The following is a 26,301-nucleotide window of genomic DNA, read 5'->3' on the forward strand; positions in this document are numbered from 1 at the left end:
TGCGCAGTTGTTGTGCAGAGCAGCTGTTCAGCCCCTCCCCCTCCTGTCAGACTCTGCGGTCACATGACTCACTTCCTGCATAAACAAAGCTTGGCTTCATTCTGCCACTGGGTTAGACGACAAGAATCATTTTAAAATGGCGCAAGCTGGGGTTTTCCTTGAGCACGACCAGTTCAACTGTTCCATATGCCTGGATGTCTTAAAGGACCCTGTGACTATTCCATGTGGACACAGTTATTGTAAAGGCTGCATTAAAGGCTACTGGGACCAGGATGACTATCTGGGGATCTATGGCTGTCCTCAGTGCAGGCAGAGCTTCGCTCCCAGACCCCTGCTGGGCAGGAACACAATGCTGGCTGATGTGGTGGAGAAACTGAAGAATACCGGGCTCCACGCTGGACCGACAGCGTCTGATCCGACGCAAGCCGAACCCGGGGATGTGGAGTGTGATGTTTGCTCTGGGACAAAAAACAAAGCCTTTAAATCTTGCCTGGTCTGTCTGGCGTCTTACTGCGAGACCCACCTTCAACCCCACTACGAGTCTCCTGCCTTTCAGAAACACAGGCTGGTCTCTCCTTCAAAGAAGATACAAGAACAGCTCTGCTCTCACCATGAGAAACTCCTGGAGGTGTTTTGCCGCACAGATCAGCAGTGTATTTGTTATCTTTGTTTAACGGATGAACACAAAGGACACGACACTGTTCTAGCTACAGCGGAGATGAATGAGAAAAAGGTAATGTGGTAGACCGTTTCTAGAGTGTGAGTGTTGTTTTGTGAGTCAGTAGAAATATGACATGTTATGTAACCTGTGTTTTTCTTCCCAGAATGCTCTGGCGGAGATGCAGAGGATTTCCAAGCAGAGGATTCAGGAGAGAGAGAAGGAGCTGGCCGACCTGAGAGAGGCTACACAGATGCTCACTGTGAGTCTGTGTGTGTGTGTGTGTGTGTATTTCTCCTAACAGACTCCACTGAAGTTTCAAGGTCAACCAGTATCAGATCTTGTAAAACTTTTTTTCAATAATAGTTTATTTATCGGGGGCAAACCCCACAGCTACCTAGTTCCTTTTATATATATTAATATGCAATTTATTTTTACTTGAGATATATATATATATGTGTGTGTGTGTGTGTGTGTGTGTGTGTGTGTGAAAAGTCTTAATTTGTTAAGAAAATAAATTTGAACGGTAGTGTATTAATAAACTAAAATAAACAGACTTTTTTCTTCATATCAACATTTTAATATATATATATATATATATATATATATATATATATATATATATATACACACTTGCATGAGTGCGTGTGGCATGGGCAGCTTACACATCTGGAAAGGCACCATCAATGCTGAAAGGTATATCCAAGTTCTAGAACAACATATGCTCCCATCCAGACGTCGTCTCTTTCAGGGAAGACCTTGCATTTTCCAACATGACAATGCCAGACCACATACTGCATCAATTACAACATCATGGCTGCGTAGAAGAAGGATCCGGGTACTGAAATGGCCAGCCTGCAGTCCAGATCTTTCACCCATAGAAAACATTTGGCGCATCATAAAGAGGAAGATGCGACAAAGAAGACCTAAGACAGTTGAGCAACTAGAAGCCTGTATTAGACAAGAATGGGACAACATTCCTATTCCTAAACTTGAGCAACTTGTCTCCTCAGTCCCCAGACGTTTGCAGACTGTTATAAAAAGAAGAGGGGATGCCACACAGTGGTAAACATGGCCTTGTCCCAACTTTTTTGAGATGTGTTGATGCCATGAAATTTAAAATCAACTTATTTTTCCCTTAAAATGATACATTTTCTCAGTTTAAACATTTGATATGTCATCTATGTTGTATTCTGAATAAAATATTGAAATTTGAAACTTCCACATCATTGCATTCTGTTTTTATTCACAATTTGTACAGTGTCCCAACTTTTTTGGAATCGGGTTTGTGTATATATATATATATATATGTATGTATGTATATGTGTATATATATATATATGTATGTATATGTGTTGATATGAAGAAAAACACACACTACCGTTCAAAAGTTTTTTTTTTTTAACAAATTAAGACTTTTTTTTATCAAGGATGCATTACATTGATCAAAAGTGACAGCAAAGACATTTATAATGTTACAATAGATTTCTATTTCAAATAAACGCTGTTCTATTTAACTTTTTATTTATCAAAGATTCCATAACAGAACTGCATCCTGGTTTCCACAAAAATATTAATAAGATTTTTTATTTTATATTTTATTTGTTTATTTTGAGCAGCAATTCAACATATTAGAATGATTTCGGAAGAATCGTGTGACAATGAAGACTGGAGTATAAAATATAATATAATAATAATAAAATAACAGAATAACAGAAATAAATTACATTTCAAAATGACAGAAAAGTTATTTAAACTGGTAATCATTTTTAATATATATATATATGTATACATATACTGTAGATAGATAGCAAAATCTAACAAATTACTTTTCACAAAAAGTTTTTTTACAGTTTTTTTTCTTTTAAAGCTCTTGCCAATAATTGAAATCATAGCTGTCAGTATCTCAAATTAAATGGGGCTGTCTTCAATAAAATAATTAAAATATATTTTTAATTAAATATTTTAATTAAAATATATTTTTTATAAGATAAACAAATTCTTTGTCATATTTATATGTAAATTTATCTTGTTTTGATTGGCTACAGAGCTGGAGTCAAGACCTAGACCAACACCAGACCTCTTACACCTAGACTAGACTGAATAAGACTAAACCAAAAGATTCAGATCCAGAGTAGACCCCTTTAGTCCCAGATCCAGACCAAGACCTTTTGGTCCATAAACCAGGCTGTCCATTCTAATAAAATATAATAGTAATTAAAAAAATGCTGAATGTATTGCAGTATTCATTTAAAACACTTTTTTCCCAATTTTTTATAGTTTTATAGATTTTTTTTTTTCAAAAGCATTTTTTATATATATACTTTTTCATATAAATTGACCCTTTTACATTATAAATCTAATAATATGCTCAAAATCCTGTGCAGGTATCATACAAATTAGTTCCAGCTTTGACTGTGACCCTGACCAAGGGCTCAGTTATACAACAGCATGGTCTCAAGGCTAAGGCTGTGTAAAGATTTCTGCATAGCTGTTTTTGCAGTTTAGTTTCAGTGAACGTTCTGCTTGGATTGAGTTCTGAAACTTTGAGCACGTCTGCATAGTACATCAAACTCCTACTTCAAAAGAGCAATAAAAATCCTGTTTTCCGCCGCATGACCTCTTTCTTTAAAGCCGAAGTCACGCTTTATTATTCCACTTTTGTCTCCTCTCAGCTCTCCGCACAGACGGCCCTCGAGGAGAGCGAGCGCATCTTCACAGAGCTGGTGTGCTCCATAGAGCGCCGACGCGCTGAAGTGACGGAGCTGATCCAGGGTCAGGAAAGGGCGGCCGTGAGTCAAGCTGAAGCACTCCTTCAACAACTGGAGCAGGAGATAACAGAGCTGAAGAAAAGACACGCTGAATTAGGAGAGCTCTCGCAAACAGAGGACCATATCGCCTTCCTTCAGGTAATGCTGCCGCTTGTTCACAAATTGCTTTCTTATCCAATGTCTCAGGAGTATCCTGAGGTTAAGTGCCTTGATTAAGGACACAGTGGTGATTAGTTTATGAAGCACATTTTCTGTGGTTTGAACCTAATCAGTGTTTTGGTGAGCAGCCCAGATCTTTAACTACTAAGCAGCACTCAATCCATTGTAAAGGTTTATTGTTAGACTGCTCAGTTTCAATATTAGAAGAAATAGTTCACCAAAAGATGAAAACTGTCATTAATTCCTCACCTTCATGTTGTTTCAAACCTGTATGACAATTTTTTGATGAAACGCAAAAGAAGATATTTTGCAGAATTTCTACGCTGCCATATCAAGAAAACATATAACAACCATGGGCTGTCAAAGTCAAACAGGACAGTAAGGCACCATTTTTTGGTAACCGTTTACTTAAAGGGTTAGTTCACCCAAAAATGAAAATTAGCTTGTGTTTTACTTGCCCTCGAAGAATCCTAGGTGTATATGACTTTCTTCTTTCAGACGAATCCAGTCGGATTAAAAATTGTCTTTGATCTTTCATCTTTTTAATGGCACTCAGCGGGTGTTGCATTTGAACAGTCCACAAGTCGTCAAATAAAGCTCGCGCATTCATAATAAAACGTGCCGCAGACGGCTCCGGGGGATGAATAAAGGCCCCCTGTAGCGAATCCATGAGTTTTTGTAAGAAAAATATCCATATTTCAAATGTAATAAACACTTTTCTCTCACTTCCGTTATCTATCATACGCGGATCCGTTCCGGCGGAAGGCGTATGACGTATGCGCAGCGCGCACGCCTCTGAGATATGCTAGTCTCGTGAGTTTGTTTAATAGGAGCAAAGGAAGTTTCCTTACTTTACCAAAGTAGACTCTTAGTCTCCTCTTGGTTTATATCGAAATCCTCCGACATTTTTCTTTGCAAATCTTCGGTTTGTACTTCTAATTCGTGACCGGCGTTTTGTTTTGTTCTCTCTCCGCATTCGTCACTAATCACGCAACGCCGCGCATCTTACGTCATCCGCCGGAACTGCTTCAGTGTATGACAGTCAGCGGAAGTGAGAGAAAAGTGTTTATTACGTTTGAAATATGGATATTTTTCTTACAAAAACTCATAAATTCGCTACAAGGGGCCTTTATTCACCCCCCGGAGCCGTCTGCGGCACATTTTATTATGAATGCGCAAGCTTTACTTGACGACTTGTGGACTGTTCAACTGCAACACCCGCTGAGTGCCATTAAACAGCTTGAAAGATCAAAGACAATTTTTAATATAACTCCGACTGGATTCGTCTGAAAGAAGAAAGTCATATACACCTAGGATGCTTCGAGGGTAAGTCAAACACAAGCTCATTTTAATTTTTGGGTGAACTAACCCTTTAAAGCCTTTATTCATAATGAATTTTAAAACTAGTTTTAATATATGAATTATGCCTTGTAATGCACCTTAAAATGCCTTGTATGATCTCTTGAAAAATTGTACCCACAGTTTTAATACATTACATTAAAATACTTATCTATTCATTCTTACACATTTACAAAGTGTATTAAAACACATGACAAATAAACCTTCAATTATTATGCTTTTTAACTTTGGTTACAATTATTTATGAAGAGATATTATGCATTGTTATACATTATTAGTACTTTTATAATGCATCATACATGGAGGCTTAAAGTAAACTGTTACTGATTTTTATTAATTTATTTTGCAATTCGGTTTTTTGTTGTTGTTGCAAAAAGACACCTTTCTCAGAATTGCAAGTTTATATCTGACAAGTCTGAGAAAAAAGTATGAATTGCAATGTTACCTCAAAATTGCTAGATATAAACTCTGAAATGTGAGAAATTAAGTCAGAACGGTCTGTTATAAACTCACAATTTTGATGAAAAATGTCTAAATTGCAAGATGTAACTCAAAATTGCGAAATATAAATGTAAGAATTGATATAAATGTGCAATTCTGAATAAAGTCTGAATTGAGTCACAATTGCAAGATATAAACTTGCAATTGCAAGAAATAATGTAAAAAACTGAATTGCAGGATTTTACCTCAATAATGCGAGAAATAAACTTGTAATTGTGAAATAAAGTCAGAATTGTGTTATAGATGTAACTCTATATTGTGAGATATAAACTATGAACTCACAATTGTGTGAAAAAAAAAAATCCAAATTGCAAGATGTAAACCGAATAGTGTGTTATGAGATAATTCCGAGATATTGTGAGGAATACATTGTAAATTGTAAAAACTAAAAACTGCAATATTTTACCTCAAAATTGCAAGTTATAAACTCAATAAATAAATAAAAATCTAAATTGTGTTTTGAATTCACAATTTTGAGAAAAAAGACAGAACTGTGGGATGTTAACTCAAAATTGTAAGCTATGAACTCAGAATTGTGAGAAAAAAATCTGAATTGCGACAGGTTTACTGAAAATTGCGAGGTTAAAATTGGGAGTTGGGAAGTTTTTGTTTACATAATATATGCGCGTGTACTGTGTATATTTATTATGTATATATATATATAAAGACACACACATGCATGTATATATTTAAGAAAAATTTTATATTTATATCAAAAACGTTTAATTTGGATGCGATTAATCACGATTAATCGTTTGACAGCACTTTTTTTTTTTATGGCGGAAACAATCTCTTTTGCACTTATACTTTCAAACTTTCAAATATTTGTTGAGTATTAAAAATGTTCACTTTTGGGTGACCATTTCCTTCAGATGTGACTCAAAATTGTGAGATATAACCTCGTAAATATAAGACGTAAAGTCAGAATTGTGAATCATGAACTCGCAATTGTGAGAACAGTCCGAATTGCAAGGTTCAACCACAAAACTGCAAGGTATAAACTTGGAATTCTGAGAAAAAAAAGTCTGAATTGTGAGATAAACTCAGAATTGCGAGGAACTTTTGGGTGACAAGTTTTTCCTTCAGATGTGAGCGTATGCTAAAGAAAGGCTCTTAGCAGACCTTTCGATCTCCTGCTTTTTTTTTTTTTTTTCAAAACTTCAAAGGACTCAAAGAGAGACACGGAATTGAGATTGCATCAATGTCTGCTTTTGTGAACTGAAACTAGTATCAGGAATTGTATTTGGGTTGCATACCATTTTTGATTCATGAAAGTTTGAAGTCAGACCACTGCCTAGAGCTAACAGTTTTCATTCGATAATTCTGTCTTTCACCGTTGTTCTGGTTCAGAACTGCAGGTCTCTGTGTACTCAGCCTGTGCCTGTTGACTTGCCAAACATCACCTCTGACCCAAACTTTGGATCCATGATGACGGCGCTGACAGAGTTCCAGGCTCTCCTCGAGGACGTCTACCAGGGAGGATTTGTCAATATCTCTGAGAAAGGTGAACAGACTTGCATTCTGAGACCTTTCAAGCCATTAAGGACTAATATTTCATTGTATTGTGAAATTACTTTGAGTACTTGATCTAACCCTCCGTTCCGGTTTGCAGTGAATCATGTTACTATTATTGAGAGCACCAAACCAAAGACAGATTCAGAGTCCATTACAGGTAAGAATCCATAGAATTAAAAATGCATTAAATTAAGACTTGCATAAACAATCTGTTCTAGAACCTTTTATTGATCAGTTCTTAAAAGAACCATTATTTTCTTAGTGTGAAGAACATTTAAAAAATCCAAAGATCCTTTTTCTACTATGAAGAGCCTTTTTTGGAATGTAAAGTTTCCATGGATGTTAAAGATTCTTAATGGAACCACAAATGACAATAAAGCTGCTTTATGTTTAAGAGTGTAGGAAACAGAACTCACACTTGATTTCAATAGAATCTGGCATTAGCTTGTTGATAGGCTACTAATACAAAATTGTAATGTTCATAAAAATTACATTTCACATAGATGGGTAAAACAGTATATTTTAATTAGATTGAACTCTATACTTTTCAGATATCAATGAAATGTTTTTTGTATAAAAAGGAAAATTTTTATAGTCTGCATTTCTTTGAGTTTGTTGCAATGCATTCTGGGTAAGCCTTCTTTAAGGAGAATATTTGCGATGGTGTTTTAGTCCACCAAAACAAGGCGACTTAATTGCCTACATTTTGGAGTCGTTTAATGTTGAGAGCGCACTTACTGTACACTACCGTTCAAACGTTTTGGGTCTGTAATTTTTTTTGTTTGTTTTGGAAAGAAGTCTCTTTTGCTCACCAAGGCTGCATTTACTTGATCAAAATATAGTAAAAACAGCAATTTTGTGAAATATTATTGCGATTTAATATGACTGTTTTATACTTTAATATATTTAAAAATATATTTTTGTAACAATGTGGCTTTACTCATTTATCAATTTAATGTATCTTTGTGGGATGAAAGTATGAATTAACATTTGAAGTGGATCAAAGAATTTCATCAAAGTTGTCCTAAGACAAGAACGCATTCTGGTTTTAGGACAACTTTGATGAACGGTTTTGATCCAATTCAAATGTTGACGTGTGTGTGTGTGTGTGTGTGTGTATATATGTATGTACAGGTGCATCTCAAAAAATGTGAATATTGTGAAAGTTTTTTTTTTTTTTTTGGTAACTTCTTTCAAAAAGTGAAACTTTCATATATTCTAGATTCATTACATGTCTCCAGTCTTCCTCCAGACCTTGATTTCCAAACAAAATGCAAAATTTAGTTTTACCTGAAAAGAGGACTTTGGACCGCTGTGCAACAGTCCAGTTCTTTTCCTCCTTAGCCCAGGTAAGATGCTTCTGACATTGTTTCTGTTTCAGAAGTGGCTTGGTAGCCCTTTTCCTGAAGACGTCTCCCTTTCAGTAATGACCTTCTGTGACTTACCCTCTTTGTGGAGGGTGTCAATGATCGTCTTCTGGACCATTGCCAAGTCAGCAGTCTTCCCCATTATTGTGGTTTCAAAGAACAAGAGATACCCGGCATTTATTCTGTAGGGATGGTCATTTAATGAAACTCAAATGTAAATATTCTAATATTTTGAGATACTGGATGTTTGACTTTCATGAGCTGTAAGCTCTAATCATCAAAATTAAAACAAAAAAACTTTTGAAATGTTTTACTTTACATGTAATGAATCTACTGTAGAATATATGAAAGTTTCATTTTTGAAATAAGTTAAAAAAAATGAACTTTTTTCATGATATTCTCATTTTTTGAGATGCACCTGTATGTGTATATATATATTGGACTAGAGCCTTACAATTAAAAATGTATAGATGATGTTTCATTTTCATCTAATAAAATTAATATTTTAATACTTAATTTTTTTTAACTGCACGTGAAGAAGCTTGCAGTGCTAACAGGATGAATTGCTTATTTCGTAGCTTCAGCACCAGACTTTGGTCAGGCTGTACAGAGCCCGTTTGCCATTAGCGTCCCAACAATTAGTGTGTTTCCATTCTCATCATTTGGTAAGTATCAGGAAAAGCTTTTATTGTACACTTTTAAAAAAGTAAGTAAAAATATGGGCCAATGTTCTGTGTCAATTTTTTTTTTTATTTTCTGTATTGATTTTTTACAGATGTTTTACCTGTATTTTGAAATGCATTGTGTAGTGTTTTAAAGTTGAAAGAAATGTCTGTAAATATACAGTAACAGACTTGTAATTACTTGTAATTTGTTGCCAGGACATTTTTCAAGAGATTATTTCTCTTACAGTGTAGAATGTTGACCATCTCTGAGCCCCCCTTTTTTTTTTGCATACAGAAAATCATTGTTTTCTCATTTTCTTTTTCTCTTCAGGATCCAGATCACAAGGTCCTCGTCAGAGACTGCAGCCACGCAGGAGACGAAGGTAGCCTTAAGATCGGCCTGAGAAATGCCTGATTAGAATTCCGTCAAGAGGCCGAAGTCGGTTTGTGGTACTTTTTTGGAACATGTACATTTTCATGGTTTAAAAAAAAAAAACTGTAAAGCTATATTAACCGCAAACTCTTCTTACTAAATGAGACCGAAATGTAAATGCAGATGCGTTTCAGTGTCTACCGTCCAAGTCTCAACGGTATTAACTTTAAACTTATGTTAATCTGTATATCTTACAATTACAGATGTGTTTGGAGTGAAAGTGGCAATATTGTGTGATCAAAACATTTAAAAATAATTACCTGTTGATTAAGCTATGATTATAGTATTTTCTTAAGTATTAATCATACACATTATAGAGTGTTATACTTGTGTAAATTATCAGTGTTTTATTCACTGACGCTGTCTGTCTATTAACAGATGTTCATTTTAGCTTTATACTGTATGTATGAGATGTATTTGTGTGTATTAAACATTGTTTCATTGCAAGAATTTTTAAAATTAGGATGTTAAATACTTATTTTTCATATCATGAAAAATAAAGTTTCTTCCAAACAGTTTGATGGCTCTGGTATTTTACTGTGTAGCCAAATGAAAAAAGAAAAAAGACTAAATCATGTGTGCCTTATGCACTTGAGTTTTCATTTCCAATGTGACAAATGAACCCAAGACAATATCAATCATGGTTTTTAACATCTCTTTATTTTGGCAGCCCATTTTTGCCAAGAAACAAAAATAGTCTTGGTTATCATAATCGTAAGTTGAAGTTTTGATTAAAAAAACATAATTATGACATGAAAAATGAATTAAAATATTAAATATGATTAAAAACGTATCCCATAATTATGACTCGATATCCCATATTTAGAGTTGCCATAATTATAACTTGTCATGATTTTGTCTCATCATTTAGACTTTGTTTCATAGTTTTATTTTTATTGAATATTAACAAAGGTCTACATGTAGACTTTATAATTAGAACTTTTTACGACTTGAGACCGGCGACTTTTTATTTCATGACTTACTGTCTCATAATTTTGACTTTATCTCATAATTATGACTTAGTCTCTCATATTTTTGGCAAGTCATAATTATAACTTTTTGTGTCATCATTTCAGCTTTTCATCATCATAATGCTTCCAAACAGTTTGATGGCTCTGGTATTTTACTGTGTAGCCAAAAGAAAAAAGACTAAATCATGTGTGCGTTATGCACTTGAGTTTTCATTTCCAATGTGACAAATGAACCCAAGACAATATCAATCATGGTTTTTAACATCTCTTTATTTTGGCAGCCCATTTTTGCCAAGAAACAAAAATAGTCTTGGTTATCATAATCGTAAGTTGAAGTTTTGATTAAAAAAACATAATTATGACATGAAAAATGAATTAAAATATTAAATATGATTAAAAACGTATCCCATAATTATGACTCGATATCCCATATTTAGAGTTGCCATAATTATAACTTGTCATGATTTTGTCTCATCATTTAGACTTTGTTTCATAGTTTTATTTTTATTTAATATTAACAAAGGTCTACATGTAGACTTTATAATTAGAACTTTTTACGACTTGAGACCGGAGACTTTTTATTTCATGACTTACTGTCTCATAATTTTGACTTTATCTCATAATTATGACTTAGTCTCTCATATTTTTGGCAAGTCATAATTATAACTTTTTGTGTCATCATTTCAGCTTTTCATCATCATAATGATTATTTAATAAAGCATTTTTTGTATCAGAATTGGGTTCCCATACATTCTTAATTATTTGAGCAACTAAAAAGAAGAATTTCCCAGAAACAGAACATCTGAACATCTGAACATCTGGATCTGCACAGATTTCCGTAAAATCCTCATGAAAGGCAAAATCAATCTGCACACGGAAAAAAAGAAATCTCTGCCTGTCATTCTGACTGGATTTTATAATCAGTCATGTGATATTTACAGTTGCTTTAGAATAAACAAAACTATCTGCACAGATTTCCGTAAAATCCTCATGAAAGGCAAAATCAATCTGCACACGGAAAAAAAAAAATCTCTGCCTGTCATTCTGACTGGATTTTATAATCAGTCATGTGATATTTACAGTTGCTTTAGAATAAACAAAACCGCTTTAGTGTAAATACACCGGTGTAAAACATGATGGTCATCTCTGTATAGATGTAAAATGTCCAAAACTCTGAAATTAACTTGACGTTTGGGGCACAAATATAAAATTATGAATATGGCCTTGATGCTAGAATTTAGTTGTTTTTTTCTCAAAGTTTTCATTTACAACTAATTTAAAGGTGGAAATTATTAAATTTATTTATGGAATTAATTTTCTTACTGACTCTTGCAATGCAAGTCAGTTGTGTATGTTTGGCTGAAGGCCTTCTTTCATGCATTAGACCAGCTCAGGTTAGCAATGAGAAATGACTACATCACTTCAAAAACTTTGTGTTTTCATGTGTAGTAGAAAAAAACAAGCGCTGTGAAGAAAACGACGCACAGTACAAGTTTATTAGAATCACTATACATCGAAAAGACAAGTTAGAGCACCTCATATAGAGACCAAATAACTGCTTATGAGTCATGTCATAATTTTGACTTTATACTGTATCTTAGAATTATGACTGTCTCGCTCAACTTTTATTTTATGATTTAGCATCTCATAATCCTGAATGAGCTCACTGAATCCATCAGATCAGCTACTGAATCAACATATGACTCACTTACCAAACTATAACATCCATGTTAATGCAGCAATTTGTTTTTATTTGCTGTACAACCAGAAAGCAAAAAATATTTCCTTCTATCTGTAGGTTATATTTCACTTTAATGTCTTTTTTCATGTTTAACCTTCTTTTTTTATAGCATACCTGAAGCCTTATGGCAACGCAATAATATTGGTAAATGTAGCCAGTTTAATACTTTGATAAGGAAAATACCAAATGATAACTAAAAGAGAACAAAAAAAGTTAAAGAATAGAATGTAGCTGCATGGTAGGAAACTTAATGACTTTCATGGCACTTGCTTTGTGAAAATAGGTCACATTTGCATTGTTTGCCGTCTGAAATGCCACATAAATATGAATTTTTTTATAAAGTCTCATTAATGATAAACAATAGTTATAGCATTTGAAAGCACAGACTTTCTTCGTTCTTTCAGTGATTAATACTCGCAATGTGTTTCTCAGTATGATGGAGCAGATCATATATAATATAATGTAAAGCAAACTCATGCACCTGCAACTTTATATTTGCATAAGAACAAAAGAAGTGACCTCTTGTACTTGTTGGTGATTGGCTGCTCCAGGGTGTTTCGGCCTGAAACCTGATAAGCTTCTACTGTACCTGCATTATGTTCACGCCCAGTTTATACACAAACACTATTGTTTCGTTCTCTCTGTTCTGCCTTGGTGACCACCTTTCTTTTCCCTCTCCTCTAACACATGTACACATGTAGGAGAAAATGGCAGGAATGAATATCTCTGTGGATAAGGAGCAGTTCTGTTGCTCGGTGTGCTTGGAAGTGCTGTGGGAGCCAGTCACCATTCCCTGTGGACACAGTTATTGTATGGAGTGCATTAAAGGTTACTGGAGGAAATGCGAGTTGAAAGAGGAATACAGCTGCCCTCAGTGCAGACGCACCTTTAGTCCTAAACCTGTGCTATGTAGAAACACCATGCTGGCTGATGTTGTGGAGAAACTGAGGAGAACCGTCATTCAAGATGCTGGTAGGAAAGCAGCGGATGTCGAATGTGACGTTTGCAGTGGGAAGAAACATCGAGCTGTTAGGTTTTGTGTGAAATGTCAGATGTTTTACTGCGAGATGCACCTGAAACCTCACAATGAAAGGAATCGTGGCAGGATGCATCCGCTTACTGAAGTTACAAAACAACCGCAGAAGAGAATCTGTTCACGGCACAATAAATTGCGGGATGTGTACTGTCGCACAGACCAACAATGCATTTGTAGTTTGTGCTTCAAAGACGGACACAAGGGGCACAGCGTGGTGACGGTGATGGAGGAGAGGATGGAAATACAGGTAACAAAATTGTAGAGAAATCAGTGAACTGCACAAAGTAGAGTTCAAAGATGGCAGAATTCTCACGTGTGGTTTTCAAACAGAAACATCTTGAGGAAGCGTGGAAAAAGTCAAAACAGAGGTGTAAGGAACGAGAGAAAGAACTCCGAGATATTGTAAAATATGTCAAGGTAGGTCTATTGTGTAAAAAATATCACAAAATAACAGGTTTCTTATTTTTGGGTGGAACAAATCTATGGTTCTGCTCTTTGCTTACTTTTTAAGCGTAGACCCCAAAATTGTGCATTTTTAATGTCTAGTTCAGAATGGTACAAAATGTTGCTTTGTGAGAAAAAAATGGAATACAATTGGAATCGATTGAGTGGCAATTGTACTGTCCATGGTCTAAAATTACCGCCATGAATGGGCCATGAAAAATACAGAAAAACAGAGTATATTTTGTGTAATACAATCTACAAATCAGCCATGACTGCTTTGAAGGGTAAACTCTAAAACCTCAAAAGTGTAAAACAGGCACACATATGAACTGGTGTGACTAACACAGAGCAAACTTTAGCAAATTTGCTCTTCAAATCATCATTTCATTGAAACTTTGGCAAAAGTAGTCTTTGATCATGTATAAATATATACATCCAAATGCAGAACCTAATAAAAGTAATTATGTCTGAAAGCTGTTCAGCAACTAGGGATTGCACAACCCTGTCTGTATTTATGTTTATATAGTGGGCTACACAAGCGTTTCTTGCTATTCATAAGTACTGGGGCACAGAGACTCATCAAAAATATTGTTGATACATATTTTGATACTCTATTTTAGATACATGGATATAAATATTCTTTACCTGCAGTACAGAGTGTGCTGCTCGTTCACAACAAGCACAATAAAGAGTGGCTTCATCTCTGACATACAAAAGATAGAAGATATTTGCACTTTTTGTGTCATACAATGTATGTTTTCGTTTCTGTCTTATAAAGTATCCCATTTCGATGTGAGAAAACGCTGCAAAACATTCAGTGCATGAGAGATCTGTCCGTATCAATCAAACTGAATTGAAAACTAGTTCAGACCTTTCATGATTCATTCATGAATTGCTAAACAGCTAAAAGAAAAACACATGACATGACTGCTGAAATATTATTAGGGCAAATTATATTTCAGTAATGTTTCACTCGGGTACAGTTTTGTACAGTCGCTTTGGTGTATTTCTCGAATCATCCTTAATATTTGCAAAGTATGTGCATTTCTCAAAACAATTCGTACAAACAGCACCACACTATGGATTACATGCAAAAGCCTGTAACTTACTCAAATTCTTTAATTTATCTCTCAAAAGTAAGTATTTATGTCAATGAACATATCACTGCCATCAGAATGAAAAGTCCTTGTGTCATTGTTCACAAACAAGATAGTCAAAATGCTTAGTCATGTTGTCAATATAACACTGCAGTCTGTTAGTATTACCTGATGTAAATTATGGCAACAGTTTGGATGACAGTTACTGTATTGAAATGCAGAAGGCTTCACTTCTTCTGCATGCCATATATCCATTTCAAAAGTACAAATTTACACACTACTGTATGTGGGGAATTGATTGAAAAAGACTGCATAGGATTCACAGTACAACGTCATTGAAAAGAAAAGGAACTATGAGGACAATTGCGAAAATACAAAATTAGAAAGGCAAACACTGTAAACCCACCTCAGCCATTGTAAGCCTGGTCCACAATAGTGTCCCTTTTTTCATCTGATATGCACCTATGTCCTTGGCCTCTTCTGCATTTTCCTCTGTACCCTTCCACCATGCATCCTTACTCCTATTCTTCCTCTCAGCTGTTGACCCTGATCGTTTCCTGGATGTTCACCCATTGTCAGAATTTGTAACCCTTGTGTTGTCCTCTGTCTATATATGCTTTCCAATTGAAGGTTCATGAGATGCACCTTTGAGCTATTTCAGAGAACTGATTTATAATTGGTTGATCTACATTTTCTTCATTAGTGAAAGTCAAGATTTACCTCCACAATTCATGGCAAATTTACAAAAATCTAATAGAAATATGTAGAAAATATGCTTGACAGTTTATGACAACTAGATCAACCATTTTGCATTTAATTGCTTATACGATGAACTAATGCGGGGGGTAAGACTGTTGCACAGAGAACTATATAATATATTTTGAGGAACATGACAATAGCAAATGATAATGTAGGAAACTGCAGACAAATATACATAATCATTTGCATAAATGTATCAAAGCAATCGCAACTTAAAATAATTTTATGATGTGCACAAGTGACTAGATGATGTGGAGGTTGAACAAGTAGTCTTGAGAATTTCATTTCTGATATGAGAAATGCACCAAAGCGACTGAGAAAAACTGTAACTGTACAAAAACAATCCGTTATGCTGCTTGATATTGCAAACAGGCATTTGTTATTATAACATATATTATTTCATTTAATATCATAATCATAAACACATTGGTTTGTAGTGCAAATACTTTTGCCATTTACTGCACTTGTTATTCTTTTAGTTATCTTTAGTTTAGTTTATCGGCTAATAAATCAGAAATTCATGAAAATCAAAATAATTAATAAAAAAGCAGCTTATTTTGATTTACATTTAGTATTATATTTTACTTACATTATATTTTACTTATAAGCTTATTTCCACATTCCAAAATAAGATGGACTGCCTTCATTCTTTGGATTTTAAATACAGTTGCTAAATTTTTAACCTAAATAATGTACTAATGTTTAAACATTTCTGAAAATGATAATGGAAAAAAAACAAGTAAATAAAAAAAATAATAATTGTAGAACAGTAAGGCTGATGATACACGGGGCAACTTTGGGCAATGTCGCGACTTCAACAGGCAACCAGGTGAGACACAGGGCCCACGACCAATTTAAAGGGGTCATATGATGCGATTTCAATTTTTCCTTTCTCTTTGGAGTGTTACAAGCTCTTGGTGCATAAAGAAGATCTGTAAAGTTGCAAAGACTAAAAATCATTGTAGAACAGTAAGGCTGATGATACACGGGGCAACTTTGGGCAATGTCGCGACTTCAACAGGCAACCAGGTGAGACACAGGGCCCACGACCAATTTAAAGGGGTCATATGATGCGATTTCAATTTTTCCTTTCTCTTTGGAGTGTTACAAGCTCTTGGTGCATAAAGAAGATCTGTAAAGTTGCAAAGACTAAAGTCTCAAATCCAAAGAGATATTCTTTATAAAAGTTAAGTGTCAACCATGCCTACCTAAAACGCCTTGTTTAAACACACCCCCACATGTCTACATCACGATGTGGGAAGATTTGTATAACGCCGCCCAAATGTTCATGCAAAGAAAGAAGGCGTCAGATGTGTGCAGTGTATTTTATGGAGGACTGTTTCCTGATCCTGGTAGAATAGACTACAATGCCGGCTGTTCTGACTCACAGACTGTAAGTAAGTTTTTGTATATTTAAAGAATTTGCCACTGACAATTCAAACACGAGTTTTTTGGGCAGTGTAGAGTAGCACTTGTTGTTTGTCATTTCTCCGATCACAAATGCAGACATGGTTTTATCTTTATGCGGTGCGATGCAACGCAACGCATAAAAAGACAGTATAAGTCATTATATTCTTTTTAGCAGCATCATATGACCCCTTTAAAGTATCCAGATAGAAATTCTCAATGGAAAAGTGCCCAAGCAACATTGCTCAAAAAAAGTTGGCCCGTGTATCATCAGCCTAAGTGTGTGACCCATAATTGAACAATGCCAGAAGGTTAAACAGTGTCCTTTCCGTCATTGCTTTAGCGTTCAGCACAAGCGGTTGAAGATGACAGCGAAAAGATCTTCACCAGACTGCAGCGCTCCGTTGAAAGAAAGCATCTGGAGGTGAAAGAGCTGATCAGAGGTGAGGAGAGGACAGCTCTCAGCCAGACGGAGAAGCTTCTGGAACGACTGAATCAACAGATAATTGAACACAGGAGAGGAGAGGCCGAGCTAGAGGCACTCTCAAACACTGAGGATCATTTCCATTTCCTGCAGGTAAAGTGCTGGGTCTGAAACATGAACTGAATTTGTTTATTTGTGCTGGAGGTTACGAAACTGAAACACTATGGGAACCACAAGGCCATGGCACAGCATTCTCTTTGTTTAGCCTCTATAGGGGAATTTGGCCCAGCAAATATAAAGGTGTGGGTTTGCTTACTTGCTGTTCGCTAACACGCTAGCTTTACCTGTCTGACTCACCTGCGCAGAACTATAAGACGCTCTGCACTCCTCCTGACGCTGGGGGGGAACCCAGCATCGACGTCCATCCGTACTTCTCTTTGCTGATACTGAGAAAAGCTCTCACAGAGCTGAGAGATAAAGTCAACGAAGTCTGTGACAGAGAATCAACAAAGATCGCAGAATTAGGTGAGTGTAGAAACTCAGATACACAATGTAGCTGACTATGGTGGACTTAGTAACCACTTAAATGCACTAAGGAATTATGAACTGATTTGAAAATAAACATTTTAATAAATAAATTCACTAACTGACAAATAATTAGACATTCAAAATAGTTTTATAAATAATGCAAAATAACATATTTTGTAATGAACTCATATCATTAATTAAATGTTCAAAATTCATTAAAATCATTAGAAAATGTAGTTAAATAACACGAAAACAAAAAATAATACATTGTAAATGCCACAAATTACATAAATAGAAATTTTTTAATATTTAAAAATAAAAATGAAGTTAATATTTTTTTTAATTTAAAAACTAAATATATTATTTCTAATAATAAATACCAATCAAAAATGAAAGATAATTAGTAAAATAAAAATATATTTTTTAAATTAATTAAATTGTAAAATTTAAAATTACAATTATTTGTAATTGTAATTTTTTTTAGGGATTTTAGGGATAATTTATGGGTAGGGTTATGTTTAGGGGTAGGGATTGGGTTAAGTCTATATTTTTGGACAGTAATGTTGACCGGGATCAACAAAAGATGTTGATCCTGGAACATGTCTTGCTTGGCAAAATCATGGCCTCAACACCTGATTACTTAGAATGATATAAACATCAGCGGGTGATGCACAAACGGCTCTTGACAGCGGATACCCTTATATTTACAGTTGATGAAGGGCACAATCAGTCAGCTGGAAACTCCCCGAGCTGTCCGTTGAACAGTGATACAGGTACAGACACTCACATCCCTCCCAGCAAGTGAGTCAGCAAACCACATCAACTCCCCCATGTTTACATGTTTACCACTGTACATCAAAACTCTTCTGACGTAATTCACCTCACTGACCTTTTCCAGCCCATAGACATTTACACCAGACTGAGCCGAGGACCAGAGATTTCTTACAGTGTGAGTTCAGCATTCATTCTTGGATGAGACCAAAGACTTAAGATATACATATTACTTATGAATAGGATAAAGTGTAAGACGCAATAATGGCGGAATATCACTGCAGCTGCAGTTAGATATGGAAGCCTGTTTCCGCCACGGGATTATACAAAAAAAAAAAACCAAAAAAAACTTTTTTCCTTCTCACAATTGCGAGGTTTTTTTCTCACAGTTCTGACTCTTCTCAGAATTCTGAGTTTATATCTTGCAATTCAGATTTTTCCAAATTGCAACTTTATTTCTCACAATTGCGAAGTTGGGAATTGGGAGTTGTGAGAGTCAATTGTGAGTTTGTTTCTCGCAAATGAGTTTAGCCTATGTAAGACAAGTTTAAAATTGTGAGTTTATATCTCACAATTCTGACTTTTTTCAGAATTGTGAGATATGAACTCACAATTTTAAACTTGTCTTACAATTCTTACTTTTTTCCCTCAGAATTGTTTATCTCTCACAATTCTAACTTTTTTCTCTGAACCACACAATTTTCTCACAATTGCAACTTTGTAGGCTCTTCCATAGTAAGTAGCTCTGGTTACTATCCACCTTATTTTTCAATGTGAAAGTAAGCCGTTTTCTGTCAATGTGCGAGACTTCCGGTTCTTTAGCCGCTGTAGGGAAATAACGAGAAGAATATCAAAGTGCAGTAATTGGTAAAACAGTCTGCACTACAAACCACTGTTCGTAATTAAGATAATACATTCAAATAAAGTAAAACACACCAGTTTGAAATATCACTCTGCAAAATGAGCGGTTTTATACAGCTAAGAATAGCTGGAAGCGGATGACACCGGAAGCCAGACACATTGAGCCACAGAGTAGCATGACTTAAAGGGACTTCTTAGTAAAGTATCCTCTCTCTTTCAGACTGCTGCGATTTGATATTAGATCCAAACACAGCCAACTCTTTCCTCCGCCTTTCTGGAGACCGTACAGAGGTCACGACCAACCTTGAGCCACAGCCGTACCCCGATCACTTCATCAGCTGGGCTCAAGTCTTGTGCAAAGAGGGTCTTGTCTGGATGTGGATATTGGGAGGTGGAATGGAGAGGCGGTGGAGGAGTTTCTATTGGCGTTTCCTACAAAACTGGACCAAAAACTGGGATGCAACTCAAAATCGTGGAGCTTAGATTTCGCAGAGTCTCTTTGTTTGTTCCAGCACAATAAGTTTAGTGTAGAAATACACACTCCAATGCCTCAGAGTCGGCGTGTATCTCGATCACAGAGCTGGAATGCTGGCGTTTTTTTGCATTTCTCTGGCAGACGATACCATGATTTTGCTGCATCGAGAGCAAACTACATTCACTCAGCCTCTCTACCCTGGTTTCTGGGTCGGACTTGGATCTACTTTGAAACTCTGTCAAACTTTCAGCTTTTCAGCTTAGTTATACATTATGTGCTCTCATTTTGTTTGAATGGACAGTTCACCCCAAAATCAAAAGCATGTCATTCGCTCACCTTTGTGTTGCATGTTTTTTTCTCTTGTCGCTTGTTATTGTAGAGGCTAAACTGCCCATGCAACATCATGAAAAGTAGCGCTCTGACCTCGATATATCTTTTTGTTGGAATGACCATTTTCATTTTTGGGTGAACTTACCTTTTAAAAAAAAAAAAAAAAAAGATGAATATAATGGAAAATTGTAAAACCAGGACATGAATAAAGAGCATATAAATACAGTCAATACAGCAAGCTGGTTCACGTGGCTGAACAGTTTATTGGTAACCGTGTGATATAAAAGCAGCAGTAACCCAGTGTGAGGTGGTTGTTTGAGGCGAGAGGCTCAGATCTTGTTGAAGGCAACGATGTCGACACTCTGGACCTACAACATAATGAGGAATTAACGTAGCATTGGTCAATAAAATCTTGAAATATTTTTCCTAACAGTTTATAATGTAATCAAAATGTCAATCTAAAAAAAAAGAAAGTCAAGAACTTATTTATTTGGATTTCACCGAACCATAATAAATCACATTTTATTTTAAAAGTATATTTGTGAATACATTTAGCCCAATGTTTTTTTTGTCATTGTGATCATTTCCATTATAATTCATTTATAATTTCCATTATTTTATTTTCATGACAATTAAGTTCATTCCCTCACAATCTGTCCTCAATTATTTATTATAGTTACTGTAGTACTGTAATGCAACAAATAAATACACACATTTGCAAATACATTAAAAAATTATATTTTACTGCAGTATAAAAACTATAAACTATACAGTAACTATTTTATAAACATTTTTATCCAATTTATATCATTTAATATTTATTAATATTAATATTTAAATTTATATAATGGTTTAATTTATTTTCATGGCAACTGTTCATTTGTCCTCCGTTTTATAAAAATTACTGTTGTGCAATAAATACATCTGTCAAGTGTTTCTGAACTATAAAATAATTTTATAATATATTTTACTGCAATATATACACAACTATAAAAAAACTGATTTTGCTTTTAAATGTACCATATACAGTATAATGCATAAATTGAGCCTATATTCAAGACCGATGTTCTATTTTTTTTGTTGTGATGGTATAGTCGTTATAAAAAAAAAATGAATTGAATTCTTTTCTTTAATTTCTTGACAAATTTAATTTTTCCTCACACATTTTCTTAAATTATTTTATTAAAGTTACTTTAATACAATAAATAAATAACACATTTGCAAAGCACACATCATTATAAAATTCAGTATTTTACTGCAATATATAAAACAATTACTGGATTAAAGTAATTAGAATCTAATGCAAAGGTACAATGCAAAAAAACAACTTATATTTCAGTTTCTTTATACAACATACAGTTTTTCTTTTGATTTTGGGGTGAAACATTCTCATATTCATCCTGCACTTATGTAGTCCTCAAATATGGTGATCTCCTCTTCCAGAATGTCTGTTCCCACTTTATCGTCTTCTACCACACAGCTGATCTGCAGCTTTTTGATGCCGTAGCCGACAGGAACCAGTTTTGAAGCTCCCCACAGGAGGCCGTCCATCTGTATGGAGCGCACGCACTCCTCCAGCTTCGACATATCTGTCTCGTCATCCCACTGATCAATGAAAAACCATATATTTGAAACTGAGGAATTATACTTGACACTTTAAAGATTGTGAGTGCTGTCTCGTACAGGTTTGACATCCAGCAGGATGGAGGATTTGGCGATGAGGGCTGTTTTTTTGGCTTTCCTCTGGGCATATTCCTTCACCCTCTCTGCTTTGATACGCTCTGCCTCCTCATCTTCCTCATCACTGCCAAACAGGTCAATATCGTCATCGTTGTCGTCAGCGCCATTATGTTCCTCAACCTTGGGCTTCTGGACAGGAGCAGCCTTCAGATGAAACAATATGCACATTATGAATGATAGCTGAATTTGTTCAGTGCACAAATATGGCCTCAGGATCACTGAGTTCAAGATGGCAGGATCTCACATCTACCTTTGTAACGGTAACAGTCTTTGAAGCAGGCGCTTGGCTCTTTTCCAGTACAGCCATTCTGGACTCCAGTTTGGACAGCACGGCTCTCAGATCATCCACCACTGGTAAAGCAACAGCTCTGTTAAACTCACAATGATCACGAGCAGCTTCAACACAATCAGCAACACAAACTGAAAATTCAGCCAAAAATCAAGTCAACCTCTCGGTCTGTTTCAAAGCGTGCTGCAAAAATAAAATAAAAAGAAATACATTTTTACAAATTTAGAAAAACAAAAACTAATAAACCACTATCAATAATAAACCAAAGTGAATATCAAAATCACTAAAACTTCAATTAAAACTGAAAATAAGTTAATCCAAATTTTTTATTATTTTAGTATTGGTATACTACTATAGTCTTCATTCAATTACAATTTTAAAGTTCCAGTAATTTAGTTCTTTGTTTCTTAATGCCTATATAGTTATTCATTTGATATTAAGTTTGTTATTTTATTAAATCAAGTTAAAACAATTTTAAAAAAAATTTTTCCTAGACAACTAACTGAAATAATATTTAATACATTTAATTTTATTTTAGTATTTCAATATTTATATTTATTTCAACATTTAAGTAACAAAAATGTTTTTCATAGTTTGTTTACTATAATAATAACCAGGGATGCACATAAGTGGTCCGCAGGTGCGACCAAAATAAGAAATGCGCTGTGTAAATTAGTTCAGAGCGTGCGTTTGCATACCGACATGTTTGACAGCTGTTAATGCCCAATTACCATTTTAGATCGACAAACTGTACTGTATAAGATTTCTATTCAAACTGAAAGCATAAATCTAGGCTACCAGCTAACGTTTTCAAAGCACAATGCAAAACTGTGACATTTCATTCACTGATGCTCTACAATCGGCAGCGCTAAACCTGGAAGCGCATAGACTTACTTGCCGGCAACCCGCCAAAATAAAAGCTTGCTGATTTTAAGTTTGAAAATGAAAAATGAAAATAATTCAAATTAAAAATAATAATTAAGGTTCAAATTAAAACAATAATAATAAAAAATATTAGCATTTTATTTTTTAAGTTTACTATAAAATAATTGTATTTGTATTTAATACTCCCTTTTTATTTTAAAATAAAATAGTATCATCACACTTTATTATTTAGTTTACCATTTTATTTAAAAAAAACTAAATAACGTGCAATAACACTATCACTATTATTAATTACTTTTTTATTGTTATATTTGATGGGTCACACCATGTGCCGTGTGAGGACCAAACCAAATCTCCAAGTTCTCGTATGAGAACCAGGCTGAAAAACTTGTGCGCCACTGATAATAACCCTCACTCAATTTTAATAAACACTACAACAGCATATAATTTCTATAAAAAAAATTATAGAAATAAAAAATTTCTAGCAGACAAAATATTGTAGAGCTAAGCATAACGAAAAAAAATTCCATGAATTTTCTAGGCCTGGATATCACAACTTTTCTTCCTGTGGAAACCTCGCACAACTTTTGAAAATCTGATCACAAATACAACATCCTGATGTCATTCCAAATGTACATGAAATCGTTGTCACTAAAAATGCAATGCACATATGATGATGATCTTACTTAAAATGCGAACAGTTTCAAAATTATTTGAACATCTTTTATTATATCGCTGCGTGTGAGCAGAGACAAATCATGCACTGAAATCTCACACAGTAAATCTTCTCACTTAACTTTCAATGTCTCCTCTCTGATTAGTAGTTGCTGCATCAGTCATAATTGGCATAAAGTTTAACATTTCTCAGCTGTGCTGCATTTATGGACATGCCCACATTCTGTGGCTTTTATCGCTTACAACTTCCAACACACACTGAGAACGAATGACCTCCAGTCTCTTTGTCACCACAAATCACTGTTGTTTGAACACTCCTAAGGCAGCATCCAACAGAGTTCACATCAGGAACTGGGAAATTGCTGTCTAGGTAGGCAACTCATTTGATTGTGGAACAGCCATCATGTCTGTTTGTCTGTCTTCTAATACGCACCTTTGTGCAGATTCTTGTTGTCCAGTTCCAGACTCTTTAGACGAGAGACCAGCTCACTCTGATCCTCAGACTTGCTGGCATTCTGACTCTGCAAATCAGATGGAGGAGAACTGAACGTTAGTGAATTATATCTCTAAGAGCTGACTGTAAAAAACACACCATGCAGGGCTGTGACTGCAGACATGCCAAACAAAAGGTTCGTCAACCTCAAAACCCACAGGAAATCATGTGGAAGCATGATAGTAGGATATTTTGAATAATATAGTTTCAGTTTGAAACACTGAAAAAAAAAATTTTCCACTTGAACTTGCATGCAGTTTACTTTGGTGAAGGGTAAAACTTTAAACCAATGCATGATGTCTGTGTCCTTAAAAACACCAGTCTCACAGAAAACAGGCCGTTTTGAAAGTGTCAAGCAGTAATGTGTGCAGGATCCATGCTGCTCCAGGCTCCATTCACATGCTTGTCACACAGACGTCAGGCTGAACCGCAGCACAGCACTTACGGTCTTCCTCTCCCGTGGTTTTTGCGTGCGAGCGTGCCCTTTACTACCCTGTAGAGCGGTCTTCACCTGAGAGTTTCACATTTAACCACCACAACCAGAAAACAAATTAGAGAAAGAGACAAAGATAAACTACTGACAACAACAGAGTTTTGTTCTATTAAAATTCAAAGAAAGAAAGCGACCAGAGAAGAGATGCATGCATGCATTAAATGTTTTCATTGGCCCTCAGTTTTTTGCTTCACTTTAAATCGGTCCTTTAATGACCTTCATGTTAAAACATAACTACAAGATCACCCAAAAATGAAAATTTGCTTAAAATGTACTCATCCTCAGGCCATCCAAGATGTAGATGAGTTTGTTTCTTCATCAGAACAGATTTGGAGAAATTTAGCATTGCATCACTTTAACTATAACATGTTGCTTCTGGTCTGTAATCCATAATGCTTCCTCCAGTGATAAAGTCCATCTCCTCAGTTGTCCTCTCACATCAAAATCCACCCACATGTGTGTTTAGGACTGTTTTTGCTCGTAAACAGTGCTTGATTTGTGCATATTTCTCTCCCGATTTAGACTAGATGACTTTATCACTGGAGGAAGCAATGTTATGGACTGGTATTTTAGCCAGAAGCTAAAGTTTAGAAATGTCTTGATGGTACAACCCCAATTCCAGAGAAGGTGGGACGTTTTGTAAAAATGCAATAAAATCAAGAATCTGTGATTTGCTCATTCTCTTTAACTTTTATTTAATTGACAAAAGTACAAAGAAAAGATTTCCAAAGTTTTCACTTACCAATGTAAATGTATTTTGTAAATCTGAACAAATTTTGATTTTGATGGCTGCAACACATTCCAAAAAAGTTGGGACAGAGGCAAAATAAGTGAAACGGTTATAGAATATCCACTTTAAACTGTTTTGAAACAGTTCACAGTAAGCAGGTGAATTGGTAATGGGTCAAGGTATCATGTTTGGGTATAAAAGGAGCATCTCAGTCTTTGCAAGCAAAGCTGGATCATGGCTCATCACTCTGTGCCAAATTTCATGAGAAGTGTCAAACAAATCAAAAATCACATTTCGCAATGCAAAATTGCAAAGAATTTAAGTCTTTCACCAACTACCACACGTAATATTGTGAAAAGATTCAGGGAATCCAGAGAAATCACAGTACATGTAGGGCAAGGCAGGAAACCTCAGTTGAATGTGCTTGACCTTTGAGCCCTCAGATGGCATTGCATAAGAAACCGTCATGCTGCGGTGTTAAATATAGTCACATGGGCTCAGGAGTACTTCAGAAAACTGCTGTCACTTAACAGTCTGCTGCTGCATCAAGAAATGCAACTTGAATATCTATTACTCTAGGAGAAAGCTATACATCAATTCTATGCAGCAATGCTGCCAGGTTCTCTGGGCCAGAGCTCATCTCAGATAGTCAAAAAGACAGTGGAAAGGTGTGCTGTACTCAGATGAGTCCACATTTCAACTTGTTTCTGGGAAAAATGGATTT

General features: G+C 35.2%; 3 protein-coding genes across 8 annotated transcripts in view; 2 read left to right on the forward strand and 1 right to left on the reverse strand.

Annotated features, from left to right (window-relative positions):
* The first annotated feature begins 73 nt into the window (after positions 1 to 73).
* Positions 74 to 9,883, forward strand: ftr67 (finTRIM family, member 67). Its single transcript, XM_016443469.1, has 7 exons — positions 74 to 733; positions 825 to 920; positions 3,334 to 3,567; positions 6,799 to 6,952; positions 7,061 to 7,120; positions 8,909 to 8,995; positions 9,327 to 9,883. The coding sequence occupies exons 1-7, from the start codon at positions 137 to 139 to the stop codon at positions 9,380 to 9,382; spliced, it is 1,284 nt and encodes a 427-aa protein (XP_016298955.1). The 5' UTR covers positions 74 to 136; the 3' UTR covers positions 9,383 to 9,883.
* Positions 9,884 to 12,620: 2,737 nt separating this feature from the next.
* On the forward strand, positions 12,621 to 20,438 carry LOC107655869 (tripartite motif-containing protein 16). Its single transcript, XM_074186886.1, is given in 10 exon segments — positions 12,621 to 13,423; positions 13,507 to 13,593; positions 17,227 to 17,460; positions 17,673 to 17,832; positions 18,546 to 18,608; positions 18,734 to 18,784; positions 19,688 to 19,833; positions 19,835 to 19,908; positions 19,910 to 20,017; positions 20,019 to 20,438. Coding segments are annotated over 10 exon segments (1,686 nt in total). The 5' UTR covers positions 12,621 to 12,847; the 3' UTR covers positions 20,206 to 20,438.
* A 77-nt stretch (positions 20,439 to 20,515) lies between these two features.
* LOC107655868 (elongation factor 1-delta-like) overlaps positions 20,516 to 26,301 on the reverse strand; it is a 24,623-nt gene continuing 18,837 nt past the window's right edge. For 3 of the 6 annotated variants that reach the window (XM_016443474.1, XM_016443470.1, XM_016443471.1), the window contains 5 exons: positions 24,295 to 24,382; positions 22,263 to 22,363; positions 21,956 to 22,156; positions 21,677 to 21,877; positions 20,516 to 20,640 (listed from right to left, as the gene is read on the reverse strand). In XM_016443474.1, coding sequence (XP_016298960.1) covers positions 20,602 to 20,640; positions 21,677 to 21,877; positions 21,956 to 22,156; positions 22,263 to 22,363; positions 24,295 to 24,382 — 630 coding nt within the window. In that variant the 3' untranslated portion in view covers positions 20,516 to 20,601. Of the gene's footprint in view, positions 20,641 to 21,676; positions 21,878 to 21,955; positions 22,157 to 22,262; positions 22,364 to 24,294; positions 24,383 to 24,799; positions 24,818 to 26,301 lie in introns of those variants that run through there. The other 3 variants (XM_016443476.1, XM_016443475.1, XM_016443472.1) reach the window with 3 other exon arrangements.

Source organism: Sinocyclocheilus anshuiensis, unplaced genomic scaffold, assembly GCF_001515605.1.
Source record: "Sinocyclocheilus anshuiensis isolate Anshui unplaced genomic scaffold, SAMN03320099.WGS_v1.1 scaffold1373, whole genome shotgun sequence".
NCBI classification, from domain to species: Eukaryota; Metazoa; Chordata; class Actinopteri; order Cypriniformes; family Cyprinidae; genus Sinocyclocheilus; species Sinocyclocheilus anshuiensis.

Excerpts from the sequence above, each read along its gene's own strand:
- ftr67 (XM_016443469.1), top strand. The coding sequence starts at position 137 with ATGGCGCAAGCTGGGGTTTTCCTTGAGCACGACCAGTTCAACTGTTCC. Across the intron at positions 921-3,333 it reads AGGCTACACAGATGCTCACT|CTCTCCGCACAGACGGCCCT; the intron begins GTGAGTCTGTGT and ends GTCTCCTCTCAG. Across the intron at positions 6,953-7,060 it reads TGTCAATATCTCTGAGAAAG|TGAATCATGTTACTATTATT; the intron begins GTGAACAGACTT and ends TCCGGTTTGCAG.